This window comes from Cnephaeus nilssonii, assembly GCF_951640355.1.
Source record: "Cnephaeus nilssonii genome assembly, chromosome: 6".
NCBI classification, from domain to species: domain Eukaryota; kingdom Metazoa; phylum Chordata; class Mammalia; order Chiroptera; family Vespertilionidae; genus Cnephaeus; species Cnephaeus nilssonii.
Genome location: NC_137077.1, coordinates 102,258,972 through 102,274,916, shown reverse-complemented (window position 1 = coordinate 102,274,916; position 15,945 = coordinate 102,258,972). Strand labels below are relative to the sequence as shown.

The window sequence follows — 15,945 nt, the reverse complement described above, 5'->3', positions numbered from 1 at the left end:
TGGGTGAGGTAGGGAGAGGCAGGGACCAAGGTGCTTCTTGTGGTACTAAGTTGAGTGTTCTTATCAAGACGGGGAGCTAGAAAGAGGGCAGGTGTTGGGGTGGAGGGCCATGAGTTTAATTTGTGGCAGGCTGTGATATGTCTGAGGTAAAGTGTCCAGTGCACAATTTAAATGTGGGTCTGGAGTGGGAGGTGGGCTCTGGGGAGGTCTCCGCATCTTGATGGCACTAATGCTGTAGGAGCTGACAAGCCCTCCTGGAGAGTCCGGACACAGAGGGATGGTAAGGGTGCAGCCGGAACACCATCACTCAGGGCACAGGCAGGAGCAGAGTCTGCGAGGAGGACAGAGACAGGGAACTAGCAAGTTTTCGTGAAGATGCTTTTAAACTGTTTGTCTCCATCTGTGCTTGCTACGTGAAGCTTAGAACAACGAAGAGACCCTGAGCCCAGCATCCCTGCTATACAGTGAGATAAAGTTCATTTGATACAAACACAGTTCCAGTTCCTATAATTCTGATTTTTAAAAAGGCCAGAGGTGAAATGTTTTTTATAAGAATTCAGTGATTAAGGCAGGAGACTGATTCAAGTGAGGCATTGATTTATAATTTATTTTGAAAACAGGTGCCACCATCTCTCACTTTTTAAGAGGGCTGAGCAAGTGTGACCAGGACAGGCTGAGAGTGGAGCCATCAAAATAGAGCTGTATTTGGACTAGCCACCTCTTCTAGGCAGTGTCCTAGGAGAAACACATTTCCTTTCCCTTTTCTGTTGGAGTCATTTTAAAATGGATACTTCTTGTAGTTATTTAGTAACATGAGGTCCTACCAATTTTCACCCATGTACAAAGGAAAACCACCTACAAGCAGCACCTGGGAAAGTTTATGCAGCACCTGAGGTGTCGGGTTGTGTTACGTGGTGCTGTCTGTGGACATCTGATCATTTTCTCTGGGAATCTTCAAGAATGGTTCCTCAAAGTCAACCAAGAAAATCATAGCCGAATATTTCGGTGCTGGGCTGGACAAGCATTTCCATCAGGCCCTGCTCCTGAGGACAGGCCCTCCTGTGCTAGACTTTGAACCCAGGTCAAGGCTGTGGAGGGGTTCTGGGCTGTGCAGTTTATAGGCGAGGTTCGACTGGGGAGGTTGGTGTTTGAGACTCAACATGGGAAAGTTAAGAAAATGCCAAGTTTTGGGAAGATGCTGTCAGTCATTTCTAATGGATGCAGAATTGCAGGACCTACGGTGACTGTCCTGGGAAGAGGTGACTAGGGTCGGTGTGAAGTCTGCACAGCTGGTAGCAGTAAAATCCCCTAGAGATCAGGGGTTTGGGAAGAGCTGTAATGTACAGGATGGTGGTACGAACCTCCACATTTTAACTCTTACGTTGGACATGATTCTTTAAACAAAACTATGTAATCCGGTGCTGGAGTTCCTTCTTTTCCTCTCCCCTTTGTGAATTAATACTCTGTTTTTTGAGTTTGCTGTCATTGGGGGCTGAATCTAAGGGTCCTTTCCAGAGAGGAATCTGCCCATCTGCCCATCCGACAGGCGGCCAGCAGGGTCTGCGGAATGATGCCCAAACTCTGGAGCTGTCTGTTGACTGTCTTCACTCCTGTCTCATAAGGTGAATCCCCCGTATTATGTCCCTCTGGTGGAGCTGGTCCCGCACCCGGAGACAGCCCCGGCGACAGTGGACCGGACCCACGCCCTGATGCAGAAGATCGGACAATCCCCGGTCAGGGTCCTGAGGGAGGTCGATGGATTTGTCCTGAATCGCCTGCAGTATGCGGTCATCAGCGAGGCCTGGAGGCTGGTGCAGGTACGCAGGGGGCAGTGGCCAGTGGGGACAGTAGTAGGGACAGTGTGCGGGAAGAGGGGATGAGCGAGGGGGGGATTGGGGATGGTTGCTAGCCAAGAGGGGAAGCAGAGTGGAAACAGCTTCCTGGGGGCAGTGGCTGCAGGAGGGCAGCGTTCAGGCCTCCTCGCTGTATCTGGAGCCTGGCTGTCAGCTGATTTCTCAGGTGCAGTGAAAAGGCAGCGAGGATAAACTGTCAGCGCAGCGTGCATGGTTTCAAAGCTGCTGTTACGTGGAGTCATTTGATGTAGGACAGGATGATAGACTGTTTGCTGCCCCTACGTGTCATTGCTGCATAATTGTCTCTGGGTAACATGCTGCATTTCCCATAGACTCAGACTACTCACTCCCAGTGTTATCATCTTTCAGGAGGAAAAAATTACATTTTGAGTACAGTCCACATGTATCCTCTAAATGAACCCAATTTATTTCAAAAGCTTGAGAAGAAACAATTATAATTACACTTGTTAGTAACAGGCTTGTCTTACGTAGAAAAAGAACATTTTTTATTTTTCCACAATTAACCTCATCCTCTAATGAAAGGATTTTGCATGTCACCTAAGAAGTGGCCTCCCTGCACACACTCCCAGCCACATGTGTATGGGGACATGGCGCCCAGGACTCGAAGTGCAGGGCGAGTTTGTGCTCAGGTCGGTGACAGCGCTGCCACCCGCGCTGGGCCCGCAGCTCCGGGCTGAGCCTCGGGCAGGCCTGTGGGTCCAGCCTGGGACAGGGACAGACTCCACTCCCGCAGCTCCCAGTGCAGGGTGCAGTGGCCCTTCTGCCTCCCTGGTATTTGGGCACAGCTCTGGACGTTCCTCATGGACCTCACTGCCCAGTGCGTTGGCCACACAGCAGCTGCAACTCTGTGTTCTCACTTTAAATCCACTTAGTGGTCTTATGTATGCAAGACAGTGCGTGTGGTTCCCACCATCACGTTTGCAGTTTTAATTTCTTAGCAATTGCAGCATGTCTCTGAATTTAATTTTGTGGTAAGGTATTTGAAAGAAACACTGAACTATCCTCTGACCCCCAATGCCTTTCAAAATTAAAAAAAAAAAAGAGAAGAAACATTGAACTAAAAATGCCCCTTTGGAGAGCTATTTAAAATATCTCCACTTGTCTAGCCTAGGGAAACAATATAATAGATACAAGAAAAACTCAACATTCCAGGAAAACACGTGGGAAGAGCCTCAGAGGATTCTGCTGTCCCCTTCACTGGTTGGAGGGTGGGAAGGTGGAGCGGTCTATTTGGCTGCTTTGTCAGTTCTTTTACTTTTTTCATTTTCTTTATTGATTAAGGTATTACATATGTGTCATTACCCTCCCCTTACCCTCCACCCCCAATCCCCACTCATGCCCTCCCCCTCCCCCGGTGTCTGTGTCCATTGGTTATGCTTATATGCATGCAAACAAGTCCTTTGGTTGATCTCTCCCCCTTACCCCTCCCCTCCCCTACCTTCCCTCTGAGGTTTGACGGTCTGATCGATGCTTCTCTGTCTCTGGATCGGTTTTTGTTCATCAGTTTATGTTGTTCATTATTTTCCACAAATGAGTGAGATCATGTGATATTTATCTTTCTTTGACTGGCGTATTTCGCTTAGCATAATGCTTTCCAGGTCCATCCATTCTGTTCCTTCTTTTTTACAACAATGTAGTAATCCATTGTGTAGATGTATCACAGTTTTTTAATCCATTCATCTGCTGATGGGCACTTAGGCTGTTTCCAAATCTTAGCTATGGTGAATTGTGCTGCTATGAACATAGGGGTGCATAGATCCTTTCTGACTGGTGTTTCTGGTTTCTTGGGATATATTCCTAGAAGTGGAATTACTGGGTCAAATGGGAGTTCCATTTTTAGTTTTTTGAGGAAACTCCATACTGTTCTCCACAGTGGCTGCACCAGTCTGCATTCCCACCAGCAGTGCACCAGGGTTCCTTTTTCTCCGCATCCTCACCAGCACTTGTCATTTGTTTATTTGCCCTTATTGGCTTATTTTACCCATCTTTCTTTAGACTGTCCTGTCTCCAGGGGATAATGGCAGGCAGAGTGTGGTCTGCTGGTTTTGGGGGATGATATACCTTCTGGGAAAGGGAATCCTGCATGTGTCTCTACAATGGCTGCTGTGAAATTCACAGCCTGGAGTCCCCATCGGAGCCGAGTGCTGAGACCCAGTCGGATACAGTGTGAATGGGACACAATGAGAAGCTATAGAAATGAGATTAAGAAAGTGTAAATAGAACTCAGAGAACTGCCTTCGCTGGAAGTCTCAGTGATAATCCACTTAAAAAATTGAGTCCTAGCTGGGTGGCTCAGTTGGTGGAATGTCCTCCCATACACCAAAAGGCTGTAGGTTTGATTCCTGATTTGGGGTGCATATGGGAGGCAACCTGATCTTTCTCTCTCTCTCCCTCTCCCTCCCTCCCTTCCTTCCTCTCTAAAATCAAGTAAAAATCCTCGGGTGAGGATTAAAATAAATTTTTAAAAAATAAAGTTGAATGCCCGGCCAGTGTGATTCAGTGGTTGAATGTTGACCTATGAACCAGGAGGTCATGGTTCAATTCCATGTCAGGGCACATGCCCGAGCTTTGGGCTCAATTCCCAGTGCGGTTCTCTCTCTCTCTCTCTCTCTCTCTCTCTCTCTCTCTCTCTCTCTCTCTCTCTCTCCCCCTTCCTCTCTGAAATCAATAAAAATATATTTAAAAAAAACAAAGTTGATCTGCAGACAGTGAGAATGAAGGCAGATGTAGAAACTGCAGATCTCTCTGTCCAGGTTGGGGTGAGGGAAGTGTCTCTCTTGTGGGGTAAGGGCTCAAGGGGAGGGACTGTGGAGGGAGGGTGGGGCTTCCGGTGCTGTGCCTGCTTTCACTGTCACTGCTCAGGGGCAGTTGCTTCTTTGGCTCCCAGGCATGGGAGGGCCACTCGCACACTGGGCGTGCACCTGCTCCTAAAGGGGCTGCTTCCAAGGGCAAAGAGCCGCAGGTCTCACTCCACCAGAGCAGGGTACCTCCTTTTGCGCATGTGGCCACCTCTGGGTTCTCTGGCCCAGGAGAGATACCACCCCCGAGTGGATCAATATTTCTGCTTATTAGGGAGGTTGGTTTAAGGATTCTTGACTTTATTGCATGAATTTCTTGAAAGAAAACCATTGCTTCTTGGGGGTCTGTTCCCACTGCAGGTACTGAGGTCAGGAAAGGTAAGAGTGCCTCCTTGGAGCTGCCCCCCATCTTTGTGTATCTGTGCGTGTGCATCGAGCCAGCCAGGGCTGGGCTAGATGACACCCCTTTGACTCACAATTTCAGAGCCAGCTAAACTTGATTAGATTTAGGGTGTTCCAAGTTAATCTCAAAGCATTTAAGGTCAGCTTTATTGTAAAAAGAAGCTGAATCTGGAAAGTTTTACAGTAAAAACTAAAGATTTAAAAATATATTTTAAGTTAAAAAGATCAAAAGACCTTGCAGAGTTTATCTTTCCACGACATGCTCTTTCTGGGGTGGGTTTCATGTGTGGACGGAAGACCCTGAGGCTCAGCCTGGATGTGGTGAGCAGAATGGGCTGAGATGAGCAGGAGTTGCCCTATCCAAGGACTCACATAGGTGCCTCTGGTTCATGACTTTCTGGATTCACAAAGCATGTTGAAATTCGGCAGAACCTTTTCTCTTTGACCCCAGACAGGGCTGGTGTGCTATCCAGCCTGGGTGGAACAGGTACACGGTGACTTGATTCTAGAGCTCCGAGAGGGCTTGTGTGTTTAGGGGTCTGTGTGCTTCTGTCCTGACTTTTGAGGTGATGGTCAGCAATGCCGTTCCATTGGCTGTGTAAACAGTTCTGCACAAACCTGATCCAACCATGGATTGGATCCAAGGGCCCCACCCTCACATTGGGTATGAGCTGGAGTGGGACAGGCAGGGGCCTGGCCGAATGATGGCCTACATTCCCACCCAGCCTTGGTGGTGTCCTGATATGGGTGTCAGAGGAGCCGAGGAAGCTGCTTTGCCACTTGCTAATAACTCTGTTGATATGGAGGACACTTTTGTAACCAGACAGTCACTGGGTCCAGGCTGCCTGTCACTACTTGAGCCAATTAAGCAGAAACAGGGTTGAATCATATATGAGCGTTTATTCCAATACTGCTGGCTGTATGGGAGAGCAGTAGGTCATCCACAAAAATCTGCTCTGCACCCCACCATAAGCCAGCTGCTTATATAGGGTAGAAGGACACAGATTACATGGGAAATAGGCAAAAGGGTGTGTCAAATGGGCAGTTTACAGATATTGCAGGCTGGAGATTTGCAGAGGCCTGAAGGTATGCAAAGGCGGGGGAGGGGAGAGGAGGGCAGCGAGGTGGAGGGGGGTGTCTAAAAGGATTAGCGTTAAGCAAAGGGCTGGGGGCTCTGGTTTCTGCGACAAGGCTATTAATCTTTCCCTGGTAACAGGCAGCTCCCGGATGGGGAGGGTGGGCTGCATTTCCAGGTGAGCTCCCAGGTCCCACATGCTACTGCCAGCCAGGTTAGCATGTGCCTTCTTCAATCAGAGCAAACCAGTCACGGTTAACAGAGCATGATTCATATTTCTTACAATTCTAGCTGGTCCCCAATGTTCTATTTCTGCCCCTGTCACTTTGATTGACATTCCCATGTTGGACAGCCTTGCATGCCTAGAATAACTCTCACTTGGTTTTGGTGTGTCATTCTTTTTAGACATTGCTGGATTTGATTTGCTGATGTTGAGAATTTTTTTACATCGAAGTTCAGAAGAGATACTGGTCTATAGTTTTCTCCCTTTTTTACTATCTTTGTTTTATTTTGATATCAAGGCAATACTGCATAGATATTAAGGTGATAATGTATAAAATGAGTTAGAAGTGTCTGTCCTCTTCTATTATCTGGAAGAGATTGTAAAGTTTTTGTTAATTCTTCTTTGTTTGGTAGAATTCTCCAGTGAAACCCGCTAGGCCTGGAGAGTTCTTTTTCAGGAGGTTTTTAATTACAAACTCCACTTCTTTAACAGTCCTGGAACCATTCAGGTTTCTGTTTCATTGTGGTTGATTTTGGTGGTTTGTGGTTTTTGAGAAATTGGTCTATTTCTTCTGAGTTGTGAATTTATGAATATAAAGTTGTTGGTGGAACTCTCTTATTATCCTTTTCGTGGCTGCAGGGTCTGAAGGGATGGCCCTGGTGTCTGCTCTCTTCATCCTTGTCAGTCTTGCTAGAGGTTTATCAATTTTGTTGATTTTTTGAAGAGGCAACTTTTTATTTCATTAACTTTCTCTGTGGTTTTTCTGTTTTCAACTTTACTTACTAACTCCAGAGGGCATATTTTAATACTTGCAGCCAAGAATGAAAGAGAAATTAAGAAAGGTAGGGTGGTGTGGTGGTGGGGGTGGGGGTGGGGGGCGCGGCGGTCTGTGCTGGCCTGTCAACTGTGGGGCTCGAGAGGGTACCCAAGCCGCAGGTTTCATTTCTAGGTCAGAAAGCAAAAGTGCCAGGAATAAGAAGCACCTTGCCTTTACTGCATCCTAGACCATGACACACTGCCTTGTCATAGCCTGTGAACGTGCCTGTCCCACACAGCTCTGCAAAGGCAGGGACTGTCTGGGAGTAAGATGGGTGCCCAGAAATCTGAGGGAATGTGGAGGGAGCTGGGTTCTATTGTCTCACAGGCCTCACTCCATCTTCCCTTCCAGGTGGCTTCAGAATCAGGGCGCAGCTGGCCTTGTAAGCTTGGATATGCCAGATGGACAAGTCTGGCTGCAGTCCAGCAGCCCAAGATTGGGTCACCAGGTGACAGGATCCTGTTGGCCAGGAACGTGACTTCATGCCGATATTCTTAAGCTAATGAGCACAATCAGGGAAGCTGTGTAGTAGTGATAAAGTCTCGCCCAGATATTAGCTGAGCTTGTACTACCCGTAAATCCTTGTTCCATATAGGATGGGTGAGTAGAGGTGAGCAGACATGAGTCATGGGGCCAGGAACAGGTTCTCAGCCTGTTGGATGTGCTGCTGGAGATATGTGGAGAGTGCTGAGCTCAGGTCTTACTCATCCTTCTGAGCTGTGGGATCACTAAGCTGGATCTCTGTTCCCTGGGCTCTGAGCTGCAGAAGCTCAGTTCTTGGTTTCTCATCAGGGAAGGGTGGTCTGTGGGACCCAGTTGGGATCCTTTGAGATTCCAGAACTTTGTCTTTGAGCTTTATTTTCAGACATGAATGCCCCCAAGAGTTCTGAGGAATTTTTTCAGGTAATAAAGTGGATCCCAAAGATCATGTAGTGATATTAACAGATGAGGCTCATGGTGGTAAATGCAGTTGGGGTTTCTGTTGAGTATAATTCATGAGAGTGACAGGAATCAGGACTCAACACCAGGAGCCGACCACCTGGGATCCTTTGTTCATCAGTGACTTCAGCCGGTACAGTATTTCAGAATTTTCAGAGCACTTTCCTTTACTTTCTCAGAATTTTCAGATATTTTCCAATCATTCAATCTTAAAACCATGCTATTTTTGCCTTCACAAATGAAGACACTAGCCCAGAAAGTTAGATTGTCTGATTCGTATTCCACAGACAGGCAGGGATTCAAACCTGTGCCACCTCTGTGTGTGTTTGTGTCTGCGTTTGTAAGTGGAGGTAACAATGGACCTAGGATATGATGAGGGTTAGACAAGGATCTATATATGTTTAAGGATGAGAACATGCCTGGCATATTGTACAGTTTAGTAAATATTATGGATTATCATGATAATATCGATAATGACAATGTTTTCTGAGTCCTTGAGAACAATTTTGTGTGAAACAGCTGTCACCTGTGAGTTAGCGCTGAGCTGAAATGCTCATATCCTAGCTACACCCGTGAGGTCTGGGGCTTGTGGGTGGCAGCATGAACCTGGGAGCTTTTTGGAAATGCAGCACCTCAAGTCCCACCCTGGACCTGCAAAATCATAGTCTGCACCTTAACAAGCTCCCCAGGAGGTTCGTGTGCACATTAAAGTTGGAGAAGTCCTGGCTCGCTGCCCAGGAAGACCTTGGCCTCAAAGTCTCCATGTATTATATTTCATCTGTTCTAAGATAAAACTTTTTTTTTTCTTTACATTTCAACGTCTTAGTTTTATCGGCAGCATTTTTTCTCTTAATGGAACATTAAATACTAATTTAACTTTCAACTGATGGAGTCTTAATCTTAATTTCAATGAGGTACCTTATAGTCTACCATCTTTTATTTGTCTGTTTCTGTATGTCTGTTTTTTCTGACTCTCTTTATCTCTGACTCAGGCCCATAATAGATAAACCTGCAGCGTAACCGGCTTCTTTCTGTTCTGTGGAAAGGTTCTCACGTGGTCACTGTAGAGCAATGATTTTCAGTCCTAGTTTTATGACACTGAATATCTCTGGTTATCCCCAAAAGACGTGAACATTGATTTTAAAAGAAAGATTTTATTCACTTTTGAATAAAACAAACACACCAGAACAAATGAATGTGAGGCTGTCACAGTCCAGAGGATATAAGTTTCTGGTCCAAACCTGAGCTGGCCTCCCCACACACTCAGCACCAGCCACCCTCATCTAGCCTTGTGTTTCCGGAACAGGGATGCAAATTGTGGTCAGGTTTCCTCTTAGTCGTGGGCCTGTGTGAACAAAAGTAGGTCCCTCCTGGGTATGAGGCAATAGGGCAGTCTCCTGGTAATGAGAGGCCCCTCCTCCTGCTGCAGGGCTGGGGGTCAGATGCACTAGTTATCTTGTGTTTTTGGCCAGGGCACGAGCAGCCTGCACATTAGGAATTGTTACCCTTAAGTTAAAATGTACAGTGAGCCCCCTTATGGAGAGGTGGTGACATGGGGCTTGATTGAGTGGGTGAACATATTTTGGCGGGGGGTCGGGGGTGGGGAGGGGAGGTGATGTAAAATTGTAAATTTACCACCATCACTACCTCTGACACATGCAGAGGTAGATGGTCTTTGGTTCTTCTCTCCTTTCATAAACCAGGATTAGCCTCGGGCCATTTCTCCATTTCCCTACTTCTCATTAATTCCCAGGATGTTTCCTTCTCACACATCTCCGACAATATGCTGCTTCAACGGCCTGACCTTTTCTGACAGTCGGGGGAGGCCCTATCATTCCATTGATGGCATTTTCCCTTAAGTATCACCCTGAGCAGGTGCCCTGTGACCCAGTAAGTACATTACCTGCCAATTACTCAGACTTCTTCTTTTGAAAGAAAAACAGTACCAAATGGGACAGTGAGGATGAAAAGAAGAAACTAGAGCAGCTCAGTGACTTATTTCACAGATTTTGGGACCAAGGAGGCAGCAATTGTCCTGTGACTTCAGAGTCTCAACCAGAGAAAGCCCGTTCAAGCCGTCAGTGACTAACAGGCAGCTGGGAGGCGGAGCTGTGGTGGTTTTTCTTTGGAGAGAGATGTTAGAGACACTGTTCACTGCTTCAGGCTATGGCTATCCTGGAATGTGTCCAGCAGGAAAAAGTGAGGCTTGAGTAAAATATTACCATACATACAGTGGCAACATCTGTACTTGCTAGCAGAGTCATGTAGACAGTGGGCTGGAATGCAAAGGGGAGTTAAAGAAGCCAAGAGAGAAGCAAGCTCTTGCCCTCCACGCCACACCCTCAGCTGTAGGAGTTTCTACATGTTATGTATTTTAAAATTTAAACGTAAGCGTTTAGGATTTTAATTTTATTAAAGAAATAATGTGCAAAGTGTCGGAGTGAATCGCCTGTGATTATAAAAGACGAGCTTGCAGCAGCCTTGCCCACTGAGCTCTGGGAATCTCTGAGCGCCTTCCCTTACCCTGCCCGAACCTCACGTCCTAGAAAAGAGCCTCCTCTGTTTCCCTGTTGCATTCTGGGCTTGGGCCTCCCTGAGGGATCAACCTGGGCAGCTCTCCCTGCTTCACACAGGGCTCTGCAGGCAGGCAGTGGGTTCCTCTCGCTTCTGGTCCCACAGCAGGTCCTGATGTAGTCTCAGCGTGGGTCCTGCCGCACCCTTGCCTGCCCCGTGGTCTGTGGCTCCTTCTATTTTTGTCTCTTTTTATTTTTTGTTTCTTTGTTTGTTTGTTGTCTTTTATTAGTTTTGTTACTCTTTGTTTTTGTGTGGTTCCTTCTTTTCTGTTCTTCTGCTCAGGTTCAGATACAGTGGACAAGGAGTCTTCCAACTCCCAATCTCCACTTTCCCTTTCTCACTTGGTCAAAAATTCACCCAGCAACATTTTCTAAGACATTTTTCTGCTATTTTGGCATTATTTTAGCTCCTGGAAATATACCCAGACATTGGTATGGATGAGGCCGAGGGAACCATCTCCAAGTCCTTCAGTACATGGAGCTCACAGACCTTTCTGCCTCACTCACACCCCCGTCTCCACTGACCCTGTGCTCACCTGGCCTCCATCTTTCTTGCCTTTCAGAGCCTGGGAGTCAGCTTGTCTATGGCAGCAAGTTCATCAGCCCAGGAAATTAAGGAGTTCTGTTGGCTCTGATTTCTCTGGCTCTCTCACATCATGCACTTTTCCAAAGCCTGCATGGACCCATCACAACTGCCATTTTCCTTAGCCCCATCCACCTCTCTGTGCTACAGCTCAGGACTCCTGTGGGGACTTTAGGGCCTTTGGTGCAGATGTCTCACCTCCTTCACCAGGAGATCCTCCACATAGATTGAGACTGCTTCCTCATTGGCTTTAAATTCCGAGAGCTTTCTATCAATGGCCTTTTGTTCAGAGAGAGGGAGATGATTTTCATCTACAAGGAAGCACTGAATGGACAACAATGGTCTCTGCCTTTTAAAAAGTCACAGAACTGTATCAGAACCCACATCCAGGACACAGCTCTGACCACTGGATGAGGGTTAGTTACTAGTAAGTAGAGGCCATTCATGGGCAATGTAGAGTCAGCCATCTGGTTGGGAAAACCCAATAAAAGGTATGAGACCATGCATGGGGTGTAGGGCTAAGGAAGGGCAGGACTCTTTCTTTTTTTTAATACTGTTTTTTTAAATAAATCTTTATTGTTCAGATTATTACAGTTGTTCCTCTTTTTCTCCCCGATAGCTCCCCTCCACCCGGTTCCCACCAAACTCCCACCCCTTACCCCCCACCCACCCACTGTCCTTGTCCATATGTGTACGATTTTTGTCCAGTCACTTCCTGCACCCCCACACAGCCTTCCCCCCCGAGAATTGTCAGTCCACTCCATTTCTATGCCCCTGATTCTATTATATTCACCAGTTTATTCTGTTCATCAGATTTTTTATTCACTTGATTTTTAGATTCACTTGTTGATAGATATGTATTTGTGGTCACTTTGTTGTTCATAATTTTTATCTTTACCTTTTTCTTCTTCTTCCTCTTCTTAAAGAATACCCTTCAGCATCCTACCTAATAATAGACAAATATGCAAATTGACCGTACCTTCGCTATGCCCACGATTGGCCAGGAGGCGCGGGGGGGTGGGACTCAGGGTGGCTGATTGGGCGGGTGGGACGCTGAGCTGCGTCGCCAGCGCCGCGCGAGCTCAACGTGGGCGCCATGGCTGTGCTGCAGCACAGAAGGGGCCTCTGGGGCAGCGAGCTCACTTCCCGCTGCGGACCATCAAAAGCTGGGGAGCTGGGTGCCGCGCCGGAGGCTTCTGAAAAGCCTGGTGCACCAGCGGACAGGCACCCAGCTCCCCGCGATCGAAAGCAAAAGTGTGGGAGCTGGGTGCCTGTCCGCTCAGTCAGCAGGCCTTTCAGAAGCCTCCGCCATGCTGGAGGCTTCTGAAAGGCCTGGTGCACCAGCGATCGAAAGCGAAAGCGTGTAGGGGACCCTACACGTGCATGATTCAATCATGCACTGGGCCTCTAGTTTCATATAATACTGGTTTGGCGGTGATGAACTCCTTTAGCTTTTTCCTATCTGTGAAGCTCTTTATTTGACCTTCAATTCTAAATGATAGCTTTGCTGGGTAGTGTATTCTTGGTTGTAGGTTCTTGCTATTCATCACTTTGTATATTTCTTGCCACTCCCTTCTGGCCTGCATAGTTTCTGTTGAGAAATCAGCTGACAGTTGTATGGGTACTCCCTTGTAGGTAACTAACTGTTTTTCTCATGCTGCTTTTAAGATTTTCTCTTTGTCTTTTGCCCTTGGCATTTTAATTATGATGTGTCTTGGTGTGGTTTTCTTTGGATTCCTTTTGTTTGGGGTTCTCTGTGCTTCCTGGACTTGTAAGTCTATTTCTTTCACCAGATTAGGGGAAGTTTTCTGTCATTATTTCTTCAAATAGGTTTTCAATATCTTGCACTCTCTCTTCTTCTGGCACCCCCATAATTCGGATATTGATACACTTGAAATTGTCCCAGAGGCTCCTTGCACTATCTTCATATTTTTGGATTCTTTTTGCTTTTTGCTTTCCCAGTTCGGTGTTTTTTGCTTCTTCGTATTTCAAATCTTTGACTTGATTCTTGGGATCCTCTAGTTTCCTGTTGGATCTCTGTATATTATTCTTTATTTCAGTCAGTGTATGCTTCATTTCTAGTTGGTCCTTTTTAATATCCTTGAGGGTCTCACTATATTTCTCGGAGGTTTCTAGAAGATTCTTGAGTAACATTATAACCGTGATTTTGAACTCTATATCCAGTAGTTTGCTTTTCTCCATTTCTTTCATTTATGATCTGTTTCTTTGTGTCCGCATTTTGGCTGCTTCCCTGTGTTGATAGAGTGGCTTTGTGTGCTAGGTGTCCTATAGGGCCCAGTGGCTCAGCCTCCCTAATTACCTGAGGTGGACACTCTTGGTGGACCCCTTTGTGGGCTGTGTGCAAAGTCTTGTTGTAGTTAAGCCTTGATACTATTGGTATCACTGGGAGGAATTGACCTCCAGGCCAATTGGCTGTGAGAACCAGTTGTGTCTCCAATGGGAGAAGTGCTGTGCTGGAGACGCTCTTATGGGGCAGGACTTGCTTCAGTGGGGCTTTGGCGCTCACTGAGTCTGCTTCGTGAGTGTGTCTCTTATGGATGTGAAGAGTTGTAATCTGGATGGTCTCACTCTGACTACTGGGTACACTGGCTCTTGGATCTCCAAGGAGGTGCAAAGTCATCCACTGCCTGAGGCCACCCAGCAGGAGCTACAGAGAAATCTGCAGATTCCTCCTCTTTGTTTGGGGTTTGGAGGTGCCCAGATGAGGCCCAGCTGTGAAGCAATGCAAGCTGCTATTGAGTCTTGGGCCTTCTTTTGGAAGCTCTGGGGCTCTCTGACCCTGCTGCAGTTTGTTAGGTTTTAGATTGCAAAAGGCCAGTCCATTCATATGCAAAAGCCTCTGTGAACAGCTTGGGTGGGGTTGTAATTTGGGTGGGGCAGGGTCTCAGGGAATCACCAGGACGGAGCAAACAGCCCTGCCCCAAAGAGATCCCTGGGTCTCTGTGTCTCAAAGCACTGTGCAGGAACAATGATTGCTGCAAGTACCTCTGAGAGAAAGCTGCCCTCGTGTTCCGGCCCCATGCCAGACAGTCCAGTTTCTCCCTGTATGAGTCTGGGTCCCCAGAGTCTCACCCAGCACTGGAGTTCAGAGCCGTTGGGAGCTTCTATCTCCCTCTCGATTGAAAAAGACAACAGCGTACCCAGTTGCCAGCCCCTTTCACATGTGCCTCCGTACCTCCCCACTTCCACACCTCCGCACCTCCTCCCAGTCTCATTGCGCTTTTCTCTTTCCTTCTAGTTGTATAACTTCCACTCAGCCAGCCTTCCCGTGATTCTGGATGATATCGTTTTGTCTTTTAGTTGTAGTTTTGATGTGGTTGTGTGAGTCAACAAGTTCAGGTGTTTACCTATGCCGCCATCTTGGTTCCTTCTCAAGGGCAGGACTCTTTCAAGAAGGATGGTGGCTTAAGGAGGTGCACACAGCATGCTGACTTCCCTCCAGAACAGTCAGTAAGGATGTGGACACTGCAGAAATCTTCTCTCTGGAAACTTGGTTTTCTGCCTGGGAATCATCCATTAATTAGAACTCCTTCTAGTAGCTATTGTCTTTAAGAAGTAGACCATTTTTATAATTGTATTTATTAGTTTATGAGAGGTAACTTTCTGAGTAGCCCAATTGGTGAGCAATAAAGTCCTATTGGTAGGAGAGATCTTGCTGATTTATTATTTTAGAGACATCTCTAGCCCCATTAATAGACAAGCATAATGAAAACATCAAACACATACTTAATTAAAAATAAAACAAGGATTTGAGAAAAAATGGTGACCTAATAGGCAGATATGTTGTGCATGTTGTCCCGGGGCCAGACTGGAAATACAACTAAATTGGAGAACATTCACCAGAATGAACAAATTAGGCACAGCTGAGGAGGCAACCTACAACAAGGAAGGGCAGAAAATGCCTGGAGACCAGTAGGAAGGGTGGCAAGGGCGTGAGAGCGGTGGCCGGCCAGTAGGCAGAGAGGGAGAGGAGGAAGCTGTGTTACGGGCATAGCAGTTCCCTCAGGAAAATTGAAGCCTGGCCCAGGCTGAGCACCAAAGCTGCATCCCTTGGCAGCAGGCATAACATCCAATGGTGAAAAGGAAAAGAAAAGCTGCAGAGCTGCTGGCTGCCAGGGACTCTGGACCCAAGACCACAGCCTTAAAAGGCTGTACCGTGATGGGAAAGCAGCGTGGTGCTGGTGGGAGAGAAAGCTGCGTTTTTGTTGTTGTTTTTGTTTTGTCTTTGTTTTTATTCTCTAAACCCAGAACACAGGACTTTTCTATTGCAATCAGTCACCCAAGGCTTTGGTCCAGGGAGGGAGGCACGGACTTGAGGTGTCAGAGGAGAGGCTGGGGAGGTAAGCAGGGCAGGGAGATGTGGCCATCAGTCCTGCATTGGGATGTTCTTAGGCTTCCATACCTAAGCAGCCATTTCTCCCCAGAGGAGCTTGCCCCTCCCAGTAGCCTCAGGGAAGGTGATAAAGCCTGCCACACCCTGCATTTTGAGCTTTACAGAGGAGACAAAGGCAGAGACCAAGCTTATGTGTCTGAATAGTCTCAAGGAGCCCTCAGTGACTGGATTGGAAGAAGGGCCATCTGCCCTGATATTCTGGGAACCCTACAGATAAAAACTCCAGGTTGCCAACTAACTCCATTGA

The 15,945-nt window shown here is 47.0% G+C and overlaps 1 protein-coding gene across 2 annotated transcripts in view; it reads left to right on the top strand.

Annotated features, from left to right (window-relative positions):
* Positions 1–15,945, top strand: part of CRYL1 (crystallin lambda 1) — a 162,562-nt gene that overhangs the window by 124,318 nt on the left and 22,299 nt on the right. For both annotated transcript variants that reach the window (XM_079775669.1, XM_079775668.1), the window contains one exon: positions 1,623–1,817. In XM_079775669.1, the coding sequence (XP_079631795.1) occupies positions 1,623–1,817 (195 nt within the window). The remainder of the gene's footprint in view (positions 1–1,622; positions 1,818–15,945) is intronic.